This window comes from Ascaphus truei, chromosome 14 (assembly GCF_040206685.1).
Source record: "Ascaphus truei isolate aAscTru1 chromosome 14, aAscTru1.hap1, whole genome shotgun sequence".
Lineage (NCBI taxonomy): Eukaryota > Metazoa > Chordata > Amphibia > Anura > Ascaphidae > Ascaphus > Ascaphus truei.
In genome coordinates this window covers 16,226,938-16,245,733 of record NC_134496.1, presented here as the reverse complement: position 1 = coordinate 16,245,733, position 18,796 = coordinate 16,226,938, and the positions used below count along the sequence as shown (strand labels likewise).

The following is an 18,796-nucleotide window of genomic DNA, read 5'->3' as shown; positions in this document are numbered from 1 at the left end:
TCACTGTGTCACCCTGCGGAGGGAGGGACAGACTCATAGCTCCCTTCTGTCTGTGTCACTGTGTCACCCTGCGGGGGAGGGACAGACTCATAGCTCCCTTCTGTCTGTGTCACTGTGTCACCCTGCGGGGAGAGGGACATCATCATTGCTCCCTTCTGTCTGTGTCACTGTATCACCCTGCGGGGGAGGGACACACTCATAGCTCCCTTCTGTCTGTGTCACCCTGCGGGGGGGAGGGACAGACTCATAGCTCCCTTCTGTCTGTGTCAATGTGTCACCCTGCGGGGAGAGGGACAGACTCATAGCTCCCTTCTGTCTGTGTCACTGTGTCACCCTGCGGGGGGAGGGACAGACTCATAGCTCCCTTCTGTCTGTGTCACTCTGATGGGGGAGGGACAGACCCATAGCTCCCTTCTGTCTGTGTCACTGTGTCACCCTGTGGGGGAGGGACACACTCATAGCTCCCTTCTGTCTGTGTCACCCTGCGGGGGGAGGGACAGACTCATAGCTCCCTTCTGTCTGTGTCACCCTGCCGGGGAGGGACAGGCTCATAGCTCCCTTCTGTCTGTGTCACTGTGTCACCCTGCGGAGGGAGGGACAGACTCATAGCTCCCTTCTGTCTGTGTCCCTGTGTCACCCTGCGGGGGGAGGGACAGACTCATAGCTCCCTTCTGTCTGTGTCACCCTGCGGGGGGGAGGGACAGAGTCATAGCTCCCTTCTGTCTGTGTCACCCTGCGGGGGGAGGGACAGACTCATAGCACCCTTCTGTCTGTGTCACTGTGTCACCCTTATGGGGAAGGGACAGACTCATAGCTCCCTTCTGTCTGTGTCACTGTATCACCCTGCGGGGGAGGGACACACTCATAGCTCCCTTCTGTCTGTGTCACTGTGTCACCCTAAGGGGGAAGGGACAGACTCATAGCTCCCTTCTGTCTGTGTCACTGTGTCACCCTGCGGGCGGAGGGACAGACTCATAGCTCCCTTCTGTCTGTGTCACCCTGCGAGGGGATGGACAGGCTCATAGCTCCCTTCTGTCTGTGTCACTGTGTCACCCTGCGGAGGGAGGGACAGACTCATAGCTCCCTTCTGTCTGTGTCACTGTGTCACCCTGCGGGGGGAGGGACAGACTCATAGCTCCCTTCTGTCTGTGTCACTGTGTCACCCTGCGGGGAGAGGGACAGACTCATTGCTCCCTTTTGTCTGTGTCACTGTGTCACCCTGCGGGGGGAGGGACAGAGTCATAGCTCCCTTCTGTCTGTGTCACCCTGCGGGGGGAGGGACAGACTCATAGCTCCCTTCTGTCTGTGTCACCCTGCGGGGGGAGGGACAGACTCATAGCTCCCTTCTGTCTGTGTCACTGTATCACCCTGCGGGGAAGGGACACACTCATAGCTCCCTTCTGTCTGTGTCACCCTGCGGGGCGGAGGGACAGACTCATAGCTCCCTTCTGTCTGTGTCAATGTGTCACCCTGCGGGGAGAGGGACAGACTCATAGCTCCCTTCTGTCTGTGTCACTGTGTCACCCTGCAGGGGGAGGGACAGACTCATAGCTCCCTTCTGTCTGTGTCACTGTGTCACCCTGCGGGGGGAGGGACAGACTCATAGCTCCCTTCTGTCTGTGTCACCCTGCGGGGGGAGGGACAGACTCATAGCTCCCTTCTGTCTGTGTCACTGTATCACCCTGCGGGGGAGGGACACACTCATAGCTCCCTTCTGTCTGTGTCACCCTGCGGGGGGGAAGGACAGACTCATAGCTCCCTTCTGTCTGTGTCACTGTGTCACCCTGATGGGGGAGGGACAGACCCATAGCTCCCTTCTGTCTGTGTCACTGTGTCACCCTGCGGGGGAGGGACACACTCATAGCTCCCTTCTGTCTGTGTCACTGTGTCACCCTGCAGGGGGAGGGACAGACTCATAGCTCCCTTCTGTCTGTGTCACCCTGCGGGGGGGGGGAGGGACAGACTCATAGCTCCCTTCTGTCTGTGTCACTGTGTCACCCTGCGGGGAGAGGGACAGACTCATAGCTCCCTTCTGTCTGTGTCACCCTGCAGGGGGAGGGACAGGCTCATAGCTCCCTTCTGTCTGTGTCACTGTGTCACCCTGCGGGGGGAGGGACAGACTCATAGCTCCCTTCTGTCTGTGTCACTGTGTCACCCTGATGGGGGAGTGGGAGCCTGGCAGAGCGGTTTCTCACGCTTACCTTGGTGTTTCGGTAGAGCGTAAGCAGCACTGCGTAGCCCCCCGACTGTTTTTGGGGTACATACTCCCGCTGCTTTTTCCCTTCTGTCTTTTGTTTCTTCTGTATTAAGGAACATAAAGAGAAAACATGTTACTTTATTTAAAGGTGTGTGTGGGGGGGAGAGGGGATGGATTTCTAGGACCATTTTTTAAGGGTCATTTCGTGCTTTTGACATAATTAAAATGAGGGCGGCAGGATACCGACTGGCAAAGAGGAATAACATGTTTCCTATACCACATGCCTCTATATAAAGCTTATTTCATGTAGATGTTAGGTTATCTTTCTTTCCATATATAAGGATTTATATACGATGATTTAATGTACAGATTCTCTGATTCAAGTACATTAGAAATAAAGAAATAACATTTAAGGGGTCAGTCCCTCCTATGGCCAAAGTGTACTAAGGGCAGTGACATGGTTAATGGATCAGTCCCTCCTAGGAGCAAAGTGTACTAATGGCAGTGACATGGTTAAGGGGTCAGTCCCTCCTAGGAGCAAAGTGACATGGTTAACCCTTTAGATGGCGGAGTTCTGGCACATTGCGGTCACGTGACTGCTCCTCTGAGTGATCATGTGATCGCTGCGCCACTGAACTGGAAAAGAGGCGTCGGCCTCCTCAGTTTCCCTGCATGTCACTGGAGCGCAGAATCCAATCTCCTCAGGGGAACGTAACCCCTGGAGTGCTAGGCCACATGATGTAGCAGCTAAATCCTGGAGCACACAAAGGGTTAGGATTGGTACCCTTATACCTAAATCTGTCAGCTATAGGTATTTTGAAATCATTATTGAGTGCTGGTTTGTATATACTGTACAGGGAGCAGAGATTTGGGTGGGTTTATATATACAGGGAGCAGAGATTTGGGTGGGTTTGTATATACAGGGAGCAGAGATTTGGGTGGGTTTGTATATACAGGGAGCAGAGATTTGGGTGGGTTTGTATATACAGGGAGCAGAGATTTGGGTGGGTTTGTATATACAGGGAGCAGAGATTTGGGTGGGTTTGTATATACAGGGAGCTGAGATTTGGGTGGGTTTGTATATACAGGGAGCAGAGATTTGGGTGGGTTTGTATATACAGGGAGCAGAGATTTGGGTGGGTTTGTATATACAGGGAGCAGAGATTTGGGTGGGTTTGTATATACAGGGAGCTGAGATTTGGGTGGGTTTGTATATACAGGGAGCAGAGATTTAGGTGGGTTTGTAAATACAGGGAGCAGAGATTTGGGGGTGTTTGATTTCCTCGGGCTGCTCCCTTTTGTCTGACATCTCTATGTGATCAACAAGAGTTTGCACAAGCAGAGCCCCTTCTCTCCCCCTCCCCTTCTCTTTATTGGCCCTCGGATAAGGACAGGGTGGGGTATGGGTAAAGAAAACACTTGATTGCCAAATACTCCCTAACCCAAAAAACCCTAAGAAATACAATTTGCCCCATTTCCAGAGAAAGAGAAGCAGTCGGATCTTTGCCCTTGGCTCAGTTAGACAAGTTTAGAGAAGCCAATCAGAGATGTGAAATTGTTCACCAACGGTTGTTTTTCGGTCGGCTGTGTGGGATTTCACCGGATCGGTGTTAACCCTTTGGCTAGCAGTGCCCGAGTGCTCACTTACCGAGGGAGAGGTCCCTGGGTTGCGGCCCTCTGGCTGCTGTGCTTCCACTGCAGGCGGGATGGAGAGAGAGGACACACAGGAGAGAGAGGGGGGAGCGGCTCCCGGCTGCGCGCTCGCTCTGCTCGATGTCTCGCTGGAGCTGGGCAGGGAGTGGATTGGAGCGTCTGGGCCTAGAGTAACAGGAATCATCATCATCAGGAGTGGAGGAGCTCCTTCCCTATATGCAGCATTGTTTAAAGGTGCTGAGTATCTCTATACACTGATAATGAACACACCGCGCTGTATAGTTATGCTGAGTATCTCTATACACTGATAATGAACGCACCGCACTGTATAAGGCCGCGTCCATAGTCCGCGCGACGTCGCGCACACCGCAAACAAAAGGACGTACCTCAATGAGGACGGCGCGGACGATTTTTCGCGAGACAATTTTTTTTCATTTTGTCGCGCGACGGACGGGTCACCTCCGCGGTTCAGCCAATGAGGGTGAACCACTCACTTGACATCACGGGCACACCTCCCCGTCGCGTCTCCTCATCACACCGGCCAAGGATCGCCTCTGCAGCAGGCACGCGGGACGCCGTGCGCTCCGTTGCCCGCGCCTACTATATCCGAGGCCTAATGATGATGAGTATCTCTATACAATGATAATGAACACGCTGCGCTGTATAATGGTGTCAAGTATCTATACACTGATAATGAACACGCTGCGCTGTATAATGGTGTCAAGTATCTATACACTGATAATGAATGCACTGTGATCCCTTTCAAGATAGGTCTTCTTTTTTGGAGGTGAATTGCACACTTAAAACCCATCCTATAGGGTATCCTCGGTAGTAGCTTCGACTCAACACAAGATGGCAGCAGTGTACAGACATTGAGCAGGCAAAATAATTTAAAGAGAGAGGCCATTTTATGGAAGATGTAACCCAAAGAAGCGCCATCACTACAGAAGATATCACAAAGCAAGCAAACAGGACTAGTAACCCCTCCTTCTCAGGTGGGACCCAGCGTCAGTCACAACCTGATGGACTTTGGACTATCAGACCCCCCCATAAAAGAGATTGTGCAATCATGAACCAGCAAGGGATGGGTTAATGTTTGAATGCCAACTAGGGCTAGTTTAAAGAGGATTACCAAATTATCTTATCAAGATCCAGGCAAATACAGCTGCAGGCAAGAATAGCACAAAGGCCCATGGACCTGCCCTGGCACAGTCTGCTGCCTCAGCCCCTGCACTAAGCCAGGGAGAGGAGATAACAGGGCCCAGGGAACAGCTCAGGAGTACGAATGGATCGGGATCCTGTGTTACTTCCAGGATATACACTAATGCTTAGGAGAGATCATTAGTCTGGGGCGGGGGCTGTCTTCTGCCCACGAGGGGAACAGCGCCAAACTATTCCTCCTAATTGCGTGCTGAGCTATTAAACGAATTGTCTTGTTCTGTGTGCCTTAATGTGCCAATACTGTACTTGTACCTGACCGCGCTTGCAATTAGCTGTCCCTTTAATACAGGGGCGGCCAAATCCAGTCTTCAAGGGCCACCAACAGGTGAGGTTATCAGGGTATCCCTGCTTCCGCACAGGTGGCTCAATCAGTGGCTCAGTGGAAGACTGTATAACCCTGTGCATTTAATGCAACCATGTATTGTCATCATAACGCTGTGCCCAGGACTCACGTGAGAACGAGCGGTAACTCTCACTGTATTACTTCCTGGTAAAGCATTTTTATAAATAAGTATAAATAAAGGTGGTGGCCCTCGAGGAGTGGATACGTTGACTTAGCCACCTGTGCTGAAGCAGGGATATCCTGAAACCCTGACCTGTTGATGGCCCTTGAGGACTACAGTTTGCCACGCCTGCCTTAATATTTAGTGGTCTTGAACCAGGAGACGCCCAATTTCACCCAACCCGTGCTCTTAAACTGCACACCGGCAAGCAAGGGGCTCCATATATCAGGGCCGCTGCGTCCTAATCCTGCGCCAGCGTGTCGGGAGACTGCGCAGCGCTTACTCACATGAAATATTGAAACGGTTTCTTAAACCTGGTGCAGATTGCTGGGAGGCAGAAAGTGAGTGTGACGTAAACCTGGCGCAGATTGCTGGGAGGCAGAAAGTGAGTGTGACTTAAACCTGGTGCAGATTGCTGGGAGGCAGAAAGTGAGCGTGACTTAAACCTGGTGCAGATTGCTGGGAGGCAGAAAGTGAGTGTGACTTAAACCTGGTGCAGATTGCTGGGAGGCAGAAAGTGAGCGTGACTTAAACCTGGTGCAGATTGCTGGGAGGCAGAAAGTGAGTGTGACGTAAACCTGGCGCAGATTGCTGGGAGGCAGAAAGTGAGTGAGACTTAAACCTGGTGCAAATTGCTGGGAGGCAGAAAGTGAGTGTGACTTAAACCTGGTGCAGATTGCTGGGAGGCAGAAAGTGAGTGTGACTTAAACCTGGTGCAGATTGCTGGGAGGCAGAAAGTGAGCGTGACTTAAACCTGCTGCAGATTGCTGGGAGGCGGAAAGTGAGTGTGACTTAAACCTGGTGCAGATTGCTGGGAGGCAGAAAGTGAGCGTGACTTAAACCTGCTGCAGATTGCTGGGAGGCAGAAAGTGAGTGTGACGTAAACCTGGCGCAGATTGCTGGGAGGCAGAAAGTGAGTGTGACTTAAACCTGGTGCAGATTGCTGGGAGGCGGAAAGTGAGTGTGACTTAAACCTGGTGCAGATTGCTGGGAGGCGGAAAGTGAGTGTGACTTAAACCTGGCGCAGATTGCTGGGAGGCAGAAAGTGAGTGTGACTTAAACCTGGTGCAGATTGCTGGGAGGAGGAGGAAAGTGAGTGTGACTTAAACCTGGTGCAGATTGCTGGGAGGCAGAAAGTGAGCGTGACTTAAACCTGCTGCAGATTGCTGGGAGGCGGAAAGTGAGTGTGACTTAAACCTGGTGCAGATTGCTGGGAGGCAGAAAGTGAGTGTGACGTAAACCTGGCGCAGATTGCTGGGAGGCAGAAAGTGAGTGTGACTTAAACCTGGTGCAGATTGCTGGGAGGCGGAAAGTGAGTGTGACTTAAACCTGGTGCAGATTGCTCGGAGGCGGAAAGTGAGTGTGACTTAAACCTGGCGCAGATTGCTGGGAGGCAGAAAGTGAGTGTGACTTAAACCTGGTGCAGATTGCTGGGAGGAGGAGGAAAGTGAGTGTGACTTAAACCTGGTGCAGATTGCTGGGAGGCAGAAAGTGAGTGTGATTTAAACCTGGTGCAGATTGCTGGGAGGCGGAAAGTGAGTGTGACTTTAACCTGGTGCAGATTGCTGGGAGGAAAGTGAGTGTGACTTAAACCTGGTGGATTATTTGCCACACATTGGAGTGTCGCACCGTGCGATTAATCTCACTATAATCTGGACGTGACGTAACGCGTGATTTTGACGCTCTCCCTGTCGCAAACCGACGCGTGGGACAAAAATGCAGCAAAGACATTGAGGTTAATAGACGCCTGTATACGCACCGCGCTCCGGCCTGTATACGCACCGCGCTCCGGCCTGTATACGTACCACGCTCCGGCCTGTATACGTACCACGCTCCGGCCTGTATACGCACCGCGCTCCGGCCTGTATACGCACCGCGCTCCGGCCTGTATACGTACCGCGCTCCGGCCTGTATACGTACCACGCTCCGGCCTGTATACGCACCGCGCTCCGGCCTGTATACGCACCGCGCTCCGGCCTGTATACGCACCGCGCTCCGGCCTGTATACGCACCGTGCTCTGGCCTGTAGTCGCACCGCGCTCCGGCCTGTATACGCACCGCGCTCTGGCCTGTATACGCACCGCGCTCCGGCCTTTATACGCACCGCGCTCTGGCCTGTATACGCACCGCGCTCCGGCCTGTATAAGCACCGCGCTCTGGCCTGTATACGCACCGCGCTCTGGCCTGTATACGCACCGCGCTCCGGCCTGTATAAGCACCGCGTTCTGGCCTGTATACGCACCGCGCTCCGGCCTGTATACGCACCGCGCTCCGGCCTGTATACGCACCGCGCTCCGGCCTGTATAAGCACCGCGTTCTGGCCTGTATACGCACCGCGCTCCGGCCTGTATACGCACCGCGCTCCGGCCTGTATACGCACCGCGCTCCGGCCTGTATACGCACCGCGCTCCGGCCTGTATACGCACCGCGCTCCGGCCTGTATACGCACCGCGCTCCGGCCTGTATACGCACCGCGCTCCGGCCTGTATACGCACCATGCTCGGCGTAATGCTTCTCCAGTCTCTCGTCTAACATCTTGCAGATTCCGTCACCAACGTTCTGCAGGATTTTGGCCTCTTTCCCGTTGCAGAGGGGCAGGGGGTACTTCTTAAGGGAGCTAATCGCCTGAGGGGAGAGAAGGTCAGGGTGACACAGACAGTAAGAAGCTATGAGTCTGTCCCCTCCCCCCGCAGGGTGACACAGTCAGAAGGGAGCTATGAGTCTGTCCCTCCCCCGCAGGGTGACACAGACAGAAGGGAGCTATGAGTCTGTCCCTCCCCCGCAGGGTGACACAGTGACACAGACAGAAGGGAGCTGTGAGTCTGTCCCTCCCCCCGCAGGGTGACACAGTCAGAAGGGAGCTATGAGTCTGTCCCTCCCCCGCAGGGTGACACAGTGACACAGACAGAAGGGAGCTATGCATCTGCCCCTCCCCCCGCAGGGTGACACAGTGACACAGACAGAAGGGAGCTATGAGGCTGCCCCTCCCCCCGCAGGGTGACACAGTGACACAGACAGAAGGGAGCTATGAGTCTGTCCCTCCCCCCGCAGGGTGACACAGTGACACAGACAGAAGGGAGCTATGCATCTGCCCCTCCCCCCGCAGGGTGACACAGTGACACAGACAGAAGGGAGCTATGAGTCTGCCCCTCCCCCCGCAGGGTGACACAGTGACACAGACAGAAGGGAGCTATGAGTCTGTCCCTCCCCCCGCAGGGTGACACAGTGACACAGACAGTAAGAAGCTATGAGTCTGTCCCTCCCCCCGCAGGGTGACACAGTGACACAGACAGAAGGGAGCTATGTGTCTGTCCTTCTCCCCGCAGGGTGACACAGTGACACAGACAGTAAGAAGCTATGAGTCTGTCCCTCCCCCCGCAGGGTGACACAGTGACACAGACAGAAGGGAGCTATGAGTCTGTCCTTCTCCCCGCAGGGTGACACAGTGACACAGACAGAAGGGAGCTATGAGACTGTCCCTCCCCCCGCAGGGTGACACAGTGACACATACAGAAGGGAGCTATGTGTCTGTCCCTCCCCCCACAGGGTGACACAGTGACACATACAGAAGGGAGCTATGAGTCTGTCCCTCCCCCCGCAGGGTGACACAGTGACACATACAGAAGGGAGCTATGAGTCTGTCCCTCCCCCCGCAGGGTGACACAGTGACACAGACAGAAGGGAGCTATGTATCTGTCCCAACCCCCGCAGGGTGACACAGTCAGAAGGGAGCTATAAGTCTGTCCCTCCCCCCACAGGGTGACACAGTGACACAGACAGAATGGAGCTATGAGCCTGTCCCTCCCCCCGCAGGGTGACACAGTGACACAGACAGAATGGAGCTATGAGCCTGTCCCTCCCCCACAGGGTGACAGACAAAATGGAGCTATCTCCCAATGCAGGGTGACACACCAATAAAGTGTAAACATATACAGCTCCTACTCTGCATATACAGTGTGCCCCACAATTCCACATTTCTTCTCTGAACACGCATAGTATCCTACACTAATCCCAGTTCCACTCTGCACATACCCTGACACCCCCACTCCCCCCCACAGCATGGCACCTTATGTATTAAAGCAAAAGTGCTGCAATTTGGGGGCAAATAAATTGTTCTGGGGTATGAAAAAGATCCTTCTCCATTAAATATACAGTTCCCGCTATTCCTATAACACACCAACCTCTACAACTGTAATTTTGATGATTAATGGCAATTTAGGATTTCATTATTTTTATCACCTGTTTAGTTTTGATTTCCTTTAAAAAGAATCAATACTCATCCTCATTAAAAGTCCTTCACCAAATTCCTAGATAGCCCGATGTACCCAGTGAGAGACTGATGTCAGGAAGTAAATATTAACACAGTCTGTATACCTGGTTTGTCTTTCATATAAATGTCAGCAGATTACACAGCAGTGTTTCCATAAGATCAGCTGCATACACACTACTTCTACACTGTGCATTAACTCAACCAAGATGGCCGACACAGACGTACCCCCTCCAAGATGGCTGACATAGTGGGCAATACCATAACCAAAATGGTCAACTCCGGGAAATGCCTCCACCAAGATGGCAGACAGTGGGAAACATCCATCAAGATGAACGACGTCGGTGATAGCGCGGGGTTATGAGCGTCGTGCAAAGCGTGACATCAGAGACCTAGGACTGCACCACAACTTCTACCAGTGAACACACCGACAGGGACGCCACGCAAGGGAACGCTCCCTACCTGGGGCTGTATGTGGGGCCAGGGCTCAGAATATATGAGGAGAGGGAGCAGAGGGTGGAGGACTTCCCTCCGCACAGCTTCAATCACACTCTGCCTCTCCCCGCGGCGTGGCTGCTCACTGCCACTTGCTGTCTGTACTAGGAACTCTGCGACATCTAGGTGGCGATTGCCAGCCGCCGAGCAGTGAGACAATGCACCGCAGAGTAAAAAGTGGCAGGGCGGCGGTGGAGCGCTGGGCGTGCGATCAACGCTCACAAATGACGTGAGATTTACTCCCTCTTGTGGCCGGGTGACTCGTGGAAAATCTGTGAGAGTTGACAGGTCTGCCAAGGTGCCCCACGATGTGGGCAGTACCTCCGAGGTCGCCAACAGCGTGGGCAACACTTTAACTTCAAGCGCGTATTCCCATTGTGTTATACAGTATTATTGCCACGTGTATTCCCATTGTGTTATACAGTGTTATTGCCACGTATTCCCATTGTGTTATACAGTATTATTGCCACGTATTCCCATTGTGTTATACAGTATTATTGCCACGTATTCCCATTGTGTTATACAGTATTATTGCCACGTGTATTCCCATTGTGTTATACAGTATTATTGCCACATGTATTCCCATTGTGTTATACAGTGTTATTGCCACGTGTATTCCCATTGTGTTATACAGTGTTATTGCCACGCGTATTCCCATTGTGTTATACAGTGTTATTGCCACGTGTATTCCCATTGTGTTATACAGTATTATTGCCACGTATTCCCATTGTGTTATACAGTATTATTGCCACGTATTCCCATTGTGTTATACAGTATTATTGCCACGTGTATTCCCATTGTGTTATACAGTGTTATTGCCACGCGTATTCCCATTGTGTTATACAGTATTATTGCCACGTATTCCCATTGTGTTATACAGTATTATTGCCACGTATTCCCATTGTGTTATACAGTATTATTGCCACGTATTCCCATTGTGTTATACAGTGTTATTGCCACGTGTATTCCCATTGTGTTATACAGTATTATTGCCACGTATTCCCATTGTGTTATACAGTATTATTGCCACGTGTATTCCCATTGTGTTATACAGTGTTATTGCCACGTGTATTCCCATTGTGTTATACAGTATTATTGCCACGTATTCCCATTGTGTTATACAGTATTATTGCCACGTGTATTCCCATTGTGTTATACAGTATTATTGCCACGTATTCCCATTGTGTTATACAGTATTATTGCCACGTGTATTCCCATTGTGTTATACAGTGTTATTGCCACGTGTATTCCCATTGTGTTATACAGTATTATTGCCACGTGTATTCCCATTGTGTTATACAGTGTTATTGCCACGTGTATTCCCATTGTGTTATACAGTGTTATTGCCACGTGTATTCCCATTGTGTTATACAGTGTTATTGCCACGTGTATTCCCATTGTGTTATACAGTGTTATTGCCACGTGTATTCCCATTGTGTTATACAGTGTTATTGCCACGTGTATTCCCATTGTGTTATACAGTGTTATTGCCACGTGTATTCCCATTGTGTTATACAGTATTATTGCCACGTGTATTCCCATTGTGTTATACAGTATTATTGCCACGCGTATTCCCATTGTGTTATACAGTATTATTGCCACGCGTATTCCCATTGTGTTATACAGTATTATTGCCACGTGTATTCCCATTGTGTTATACAGTGTTATTGCCACGTGTATTCCCATTGTGTTATACAGTATTATTGCCACGTGTATTCCCATTGTGTTATACAGTATTATTGCCACGTATTCCCATTGTGTTATACAGTATTATTGCCACGTATTCCCATTGTGTTATACAGTATTATTGCCACGTGTATTCCCATTGTGTTATACAGTATTATTGCCACGTATTCCCATTGTGTTATACAGTATTATTGCCACGTATTCCCATTGTGTTATACAGTATTATTGCCACGTGTATTCCCATTGTGTTATACAGTGTTATTGCCACGTGTATTCCCATTGTGTTATACAGTATTATTGCCACGTGTATTCCCATTGTGTTATACAGTGTTATTGCCACGCGTATTCCCATTGTGTTATACAGTATTATTGCCACGTATTCCCATTGTGTTATACAGTATTATTGCCACGTATTCCCATTGTGTTATACAGTATTATTGCCACGTGTATTCCCATTGTGTTATACAGTATTATTGCCACATGTATTCCCATTGTGTTATACAGTGTTATTGCCACGCGTATTCCCATTGTGTTATACAGTATTATTGCCACGTATTCCCATTGTGTTATACAGTATTATTGCCACGTATTCCCATTGTGTTATACAGTATTATTGCCACGTGTATTCCCATTGTGTTATACAGTATTATTGCCACGTGTATTCCCATTGTGTTATACAGTGTTATTGCCACGCGTATTCCCATTGTGTTATACAGTATTATTGCCACGTATTCCCATTGTGTTATACAGTATTATTGCCACGTATTCCCATTGTGTTATACAGTATTATTGCCACGTGTATTCCCATTGTGTTATACAGTGTTATTGCCACGTGTATTCCCATTGTGTTATACAGTATTATTGCCACGTATTCCCATTGTGTTATACAGTATTATTGCCACGTGTATTCCCATTGTGTTATACAGTGTTATTGCCACGTGTATTCCCATTGTGTTATACAGTATTATTGCCACGTATTCCCATTGTGTTATACAGTATTATTGCCACGTGTATTCCCATTGTGTTATACAGTATTATTGCCACGTATTCCCATTGTGTTATACAGTATTATTGCCACGTGTATTCCCATTGTGTTATACAGTGTTATTGCCACGTGTATTCCCATTGTGTTATACAGTATTATTGCCACGTATTCCCATTGTGTTATACAGTATTATTGCCACGTGTATTCCCATTGTGTTATACAGTGTTATTGCCACGTGTATTCCCATTGTGTTATACAGTGTTATTGCCACGTGTATTCCCATTGTGTTATACAGTGTTATTGCCACGTGTATTCCCATTGTGTTATACAGTGTTATTGCCACGTGTATTCCCATTGTGTTATACAGTATTATTGCCACGTGTATTCCCATTGTGTTATACAGTATTATTGCCACGCGTATTCCCATTGTGTTATACAGTATTATTGCCACGCGTATTCCCATTGTGTTATACAGTATTATTGCCACGTGTATTCCCATTGTGTTATACAGTGTTATTGCCACGTGTATTCCCATTGTGTTATACAGTATTATTGCCACGTGTATTCCCATTGTGTTATACAGTATTATTGCCACGTATTCCCATTGTGTTATACAGTATTATTGCCACGTGTATTCCCATTGTGTTATACAGTATTATTGCCACGTATTCCCATTGTGTTATACAGTATTATTGCCACGTATTCCCATTGTGTTATACAGTATTATTGCCACGTGTATTCCCATTGTGTTATACAGTGTTATTGCCACGTGTATTCCCATTGTGTTATACAGTATTATTGCCACGTGTATTCCCATTGTGTTATACAGTATTATTGCCACGTATTCCCATTGTGTTATACAGTGTTATTGCCACGTGTATTCCCATTGTGTTATACAGTATTATTGCCACGTGTATTCCCATTGTGTTATACAGTATTATTGCCACGTATTCCCATTGTGTTATACAGTATTATTGCCACACGTATTCCCATTGTGTTATACAGTATTATTGCCACGTGTATTAGTGCTGCGGAGCACTATGTATATCAATGGCGCAATATAAAACAAGATATACACACATTAGCAATATATTAGGGTATATCTCCACCAAGATGGGCGACTATTATTGCAATTAATATGACGGATGTGCAACATCAGGACTGGCCAACTCCAGTCCTCAAGGGCCACCTACAGGCCAGGTATTAGGGATATCCCTGCTTCAGCACAGGTAGCTTTGTCAGTGGCTCAGTCACAGACTGCACCACCTGTGCTGAAGCAGGTATATGCTTATAGCCTGACCAGTTGGTGGTCCTTCAAGACTGGAGTTGTTGATTGAGCAACCTGTGCTGAAGCAGGGATATCTCTAATACCTGTCCTGTTGGTGGCCCTTAAGGAGTGGAGTTAGCTGCTCCTGCCCTACATGCTATAGGGGAATACAAAACCCGGACAGCTGACATGGAGTTAATTAGCAGGTAAGACCAATGTGGCACAGATGTCTCCCACTTACCTTCTGATACACAAACTGTGTCTTCTTGCCTTTATCAGCAGCGGCGTCCCTCCACTCCGTCAACCACTTCAGGAAGAGCGGGTTGGGGCAGGGGGGCAGCGGGCGCTTACGCCCGTAGGTAATCTGCCCTGGCATCTCCTGGGCCTTACACAAATCCTGTTAACAGTGCAGCATCCTCTGGTGCCTGATGTTACAAAAGAAAGGAGAGAGGTCACCCTACATTACATATAAACCCAGGACTGGCCGATCCTGTCCCTGATAATCTGTCAGGAAATCATGTAACATTAGACAACACCCTCTGCCCTTGATTAAAAGACCATGAGACATTACTCCTAATGCATGCTGGGACGTAGTACAAGACAGGCACACCTGTGCCAGCGGGGGCCTTGGAATGAATGTGTAGGGTCCTCTTCCACAAAGCTATCTCCAATCACCAAATAACAGGCAGGAAACCTCCAGAATCATTCCCAAGGAGAGGCAGGAGGGAAACATAGCACTACTTAGCACTACTTAGCACTACTTAGCACTGTAACGCAGCAAACGGCAAATCAGCAAATCTTATATGGTTTAAAAAAAATAAATAATAATAATACAAAATCAGTTCTGTTCTATTAGATAATACTTAATGCAGTTTTTTATTTTTCAACTCTTAATCCCATTTTTAATGAGTTTTAAAGCAGCCGTTGATTTCTACAGCAGGTTTTAGCACACCTCCCCAGCAGTGCAAGATCTTTGCAACACTTTCCTGTTGTGGGATAATTTGTTGCCAATATTCCCAACAGTTTGTGCTGTAAACTGTGACAATAGATAATGTTACCTTAGTAATCTAAGGACACATTGTAGCTGCTGAGTTACACTGACTGAAGCGGCCATTACGTTGGTAACACCATAATGATTTTAGATGTATAACAGAAGCACCAACCGATTGCCAGTTTAGGTAAGAATGTAGAATTATACATTGTCACAGGCTGCACATATACAAATAAGAAAAAAAGGGGGAATGTAATATTGCTGCTTTAAACAATGTATTTGCATCTCCTGCCCTCCATTTCAGTTTATACATCTCTCTCCCTCTGAGTCCGGTGTCCAGGTCCTCGGAACATTTCCATGAGCAGCAGCTCAGCTCTGGCAGAGTCGCTGCCTCATTCTCTAGGGCAGCGGTGCGCAAACTGGGGGGCGCTAGATTTTTCTGGGGGGCCGCGGGTGGTTGCAGAGGCCCCGCACTCTTCCCCCGGGCATTTAAATTAAATGCCGGGGGAGACGTGAGGCCTCTGTAACCTACTTACCGGGTTTCAGCAGGAGTGTTGTGCCGCGTCGCCATGGTAACGGGGTCGTGTGACGTCACACCCGACGCCAGTCTAACAGTAAGGGGGGCGCGAGTAGTGGCAGGGGGGCGCAGCTCCAAAAGTTTGTGCTCCCCTGCTCTAGGGCATTACATATGCAGGTAGCAATTACATTACAAGTGTTAAAGCAGCATTGCAGGCTCCAACCTGCCAACTAACTCCAGGGTCCTGGTGTGATAATGATCCAGTCCAGACATGCTTTAGCGCTTACTGCGTTATACTAATGCTGCGGACACAGGAACAAATGGGGATCCAAAGCCAGGACTGGATTGTTATCACACTGGGACCAGGACGGTAGTTGGCAGGTATATAGCAGAAAAAGAGAAACAATACAGTTTTTAATAATAAATATACAAGGAGTTTTCAAAATAATTATTCATCCAATGCCACAGGTCATCCCTTAATGTTGGAGGAAAGGAGATTTCACCAGGAAAAGGTCCTTTACAGTAAGGGCAGTTACAATGTGGAATTCATTACCCATGGAGACTGTGATGGCAGATATAATATATATCTTTTTAGAAAGGAAAGGTATACAGGGATGTATCAAATAACTAAACATGGGAAGGATGTTGATCCAGGGAGTAATCTGATTGCCAATATTTGGAGTAAGGAAGGAATTTATTTTCCCCCTTATGAGATATCATTGGATAATGTGTCACTGGGGTTTTTGTTTGCTTCCTCTGGATCAATGTACTGTAAGTACGGATATAGGATAAAGTATCTGCCGTCTAAATTTAGCATAGGTTGAATTTGTTGGACATATGTCATTTTCAACCTCATCTACTGTGTAACTGTGTAATCTCAAAACCTTTTCACTACCAGACCCGCAACACATAAAGAATATTTATATTCGACTCAAGCACAATTCAGTTACTTTTAACCCATTAAACACATCCCTGTCATTAGGTCACTTTGCTCCTACGTGGGTCTGACACTTTAAATTCACAGTGCGGCCCCCTCGTTCCCCTCCTCACACCGCTTCCCTCTCTAGCATCACATTCCTGACATGGACACATTGTTACATTAAACTAACATTCTCTTCCATTTTTCCGCCCCCTTTATGAATAACTCTTGCGCTGCCCTTGTGGCCGAGCTGGAAAGCGGTGTGTGAAAGAGATCCCCAAGCACATCAAGCAACGGACGTCTCTGGATGCACTGTAAAAATGACATTGTCATGTCCACCGAAGATTATTAAATATGGACAACTACAACGCTTATAATGCAAAATGTGTTCCACCCGCTTCTCTCCTAAAGCAGGCAACACCCGGAAAATGTTAGCTACTGTTCGTTTTTTTTTTAAGAAAAAACTTTTTTTTTTTGTAGTTGTTAACGTTTAATAAACTAGAACAGGAAGTCTCCATGTTGCCACAGTTGTGACATCACTTATGATACAGGAAGTTCCTGCTGTCAGACATCCATGTGATGTCACAGAACTTTCAGCTGCCCCCAGGTGACAGGAAGCTACAATGTCACTAAATAACCCTGCAGCTGAGATACTTCTGACCCTGGAGATGTGTGTATGTATGTCTTTAGTTATATAGCGCCATTAATGTACATAGCGCTTTACAGTAGTAATACATGTGAGAATCATATAAATAACAAATAAATAGATCATGGGAATAAGTGCGTCAGACAGAAAAGTAGCTTTTAGGAAGAGGAGTCCCTGCTCCGAAGAGCTTACAATCTAATTGGTAGGAAGAACGTACAGAGACAGTAGGAGGGCGTTCTGGTAAGTGCGCCTGCAGGGGACCAAGCTTTACAAATATGTATAGTATTAGCCGCGGAGCTACTCATATGCTTCGTTAAGAAGGGGTGTCTTAAGGTGGGTCTTTCAAGGTGGATAGAGAGGGTGCTAGTCGGGTATTGAGGGGAAGGCCATTCCAGAGGTGTGGGGCAGTCGGTGAGAAAGGTTTGAGGCGGGAGAGGGCTTTACATACAAAGGGGGTAAAAAGAAGACATCCTTGAGCAGAACGTAAGAGTTGGGATGGTGCATAGCGAGAAATTAGGGCTGAGATGTAAGGAGGGGCAGAAGAGTGTAAAGCTTTAAAAGAAAGGAGGAGAATTGAGTGTGAGATGCGGGATTTGATATGAAGCGAGGAGAGGGATTTCAGATGGGGAGACGCTGAGACAGATTTAGGAAAGAGTAGAGCGATTCTGGCAGCAGCGTTAAGGTTGATTGTAGGGGAGACGGCCGGAAGGCCGGACAGCAGGAGGTTACAGTAATCAAGACGGGAGAGAATGAGGGCCTGAGTCAGAGTTTTAGCAGTCGAGCAACAGAGGAAAGGGCGTATCTTTGTAATACTGCGGAGGAAAAAGCGTCAGGTTTTAGAAACGTTTTGAATGTGAGAGGAGAATGTGAGAGAGGAGCCGTGTGACCCCTAGGCAGCGTGCTTGGGCTACTGGGTGAATGATGGTACTTCCACCAGTAATGTGGAAGGAGGTAGTAGGGCCAGGTTTGGGAGGAAGTATGAGGAGCTCTGTTTTTGCCATGTTAAGTTTGTCGGCGGAGGCCCATCCTGGATGATATCGCAGAGAGACATTCAGAAACTTTGGTCTGTACATAGAGATAGAGCAGAGGTGAGTAACTCCAGTCCTCAAGGGCCACCAACAGGTTATCCCTGCTTCAGCACAGGTGGCTCAGTCAAAGACTGCACCACCTGTGTTGAATAAAGGATATCCTTAGAACCTGACCTGTTGGTGGCCCTTGAGGACTGGAGTCATTGACTGAGCTTCCTGTGCTGAAGCAGGAATACCCTGACACTGACCTGTTGGTGGCCCTTGAGGACTGGAGTCATTGACTGAGCTTCCTGTGCTGAAGCAGGGATAACCTGTTGGTGGCCCTAGAGGACTGGAGTTGCCCACCCCTGCGATAGACACATCCTTGCTAAAGAAACTTAGTCTGCAATGAGAACTTCATATTATAATCCGCTCTGTACAA

At 48.6% G+C, this 18,796-nt stretch overlaps 1 protein-coding gene across 5 annotated transcripts in view; it reads right to left on the bottom strand.

The window, feature by feature from the left end:
- MUS81 (MUS81 structure-specific endonuclease subunit) overlaps nt 1-18,796 on the bottom strand; it is a 138,006-nt gene that overhangs the window by 94,652 nt on the left and 24,558 nt on the right. For all 5 annotated transcript variants that reach the window (XM_075569839.1, XM_075569838.1, XM_075569840.1 and 2 more), the window contains exons 2-5: nt 14,516-14,699; nt 8,070-8,199; nt 3,846-4,015; nt 2,202-2,300 (exon numbers count right to left, since the gene is read on the bottom strand). In XM_075569839.1, coding sequence (XP_075425954.1) covers nt 2,202-2,300; nt 3,846-4,015; nt 8,070-8,199; nt 14,516-14,650 — 534 coding nt within the window. In that variant the 5' untranslated portion in view covers nt 14,651-14,699. The remainder of the gene's footprint in view (nt 1-2,201; nt 2,301-3,845; nt 4,016-8,069; nt 8,200-14,515; nt 14,700-18,796) is intronic.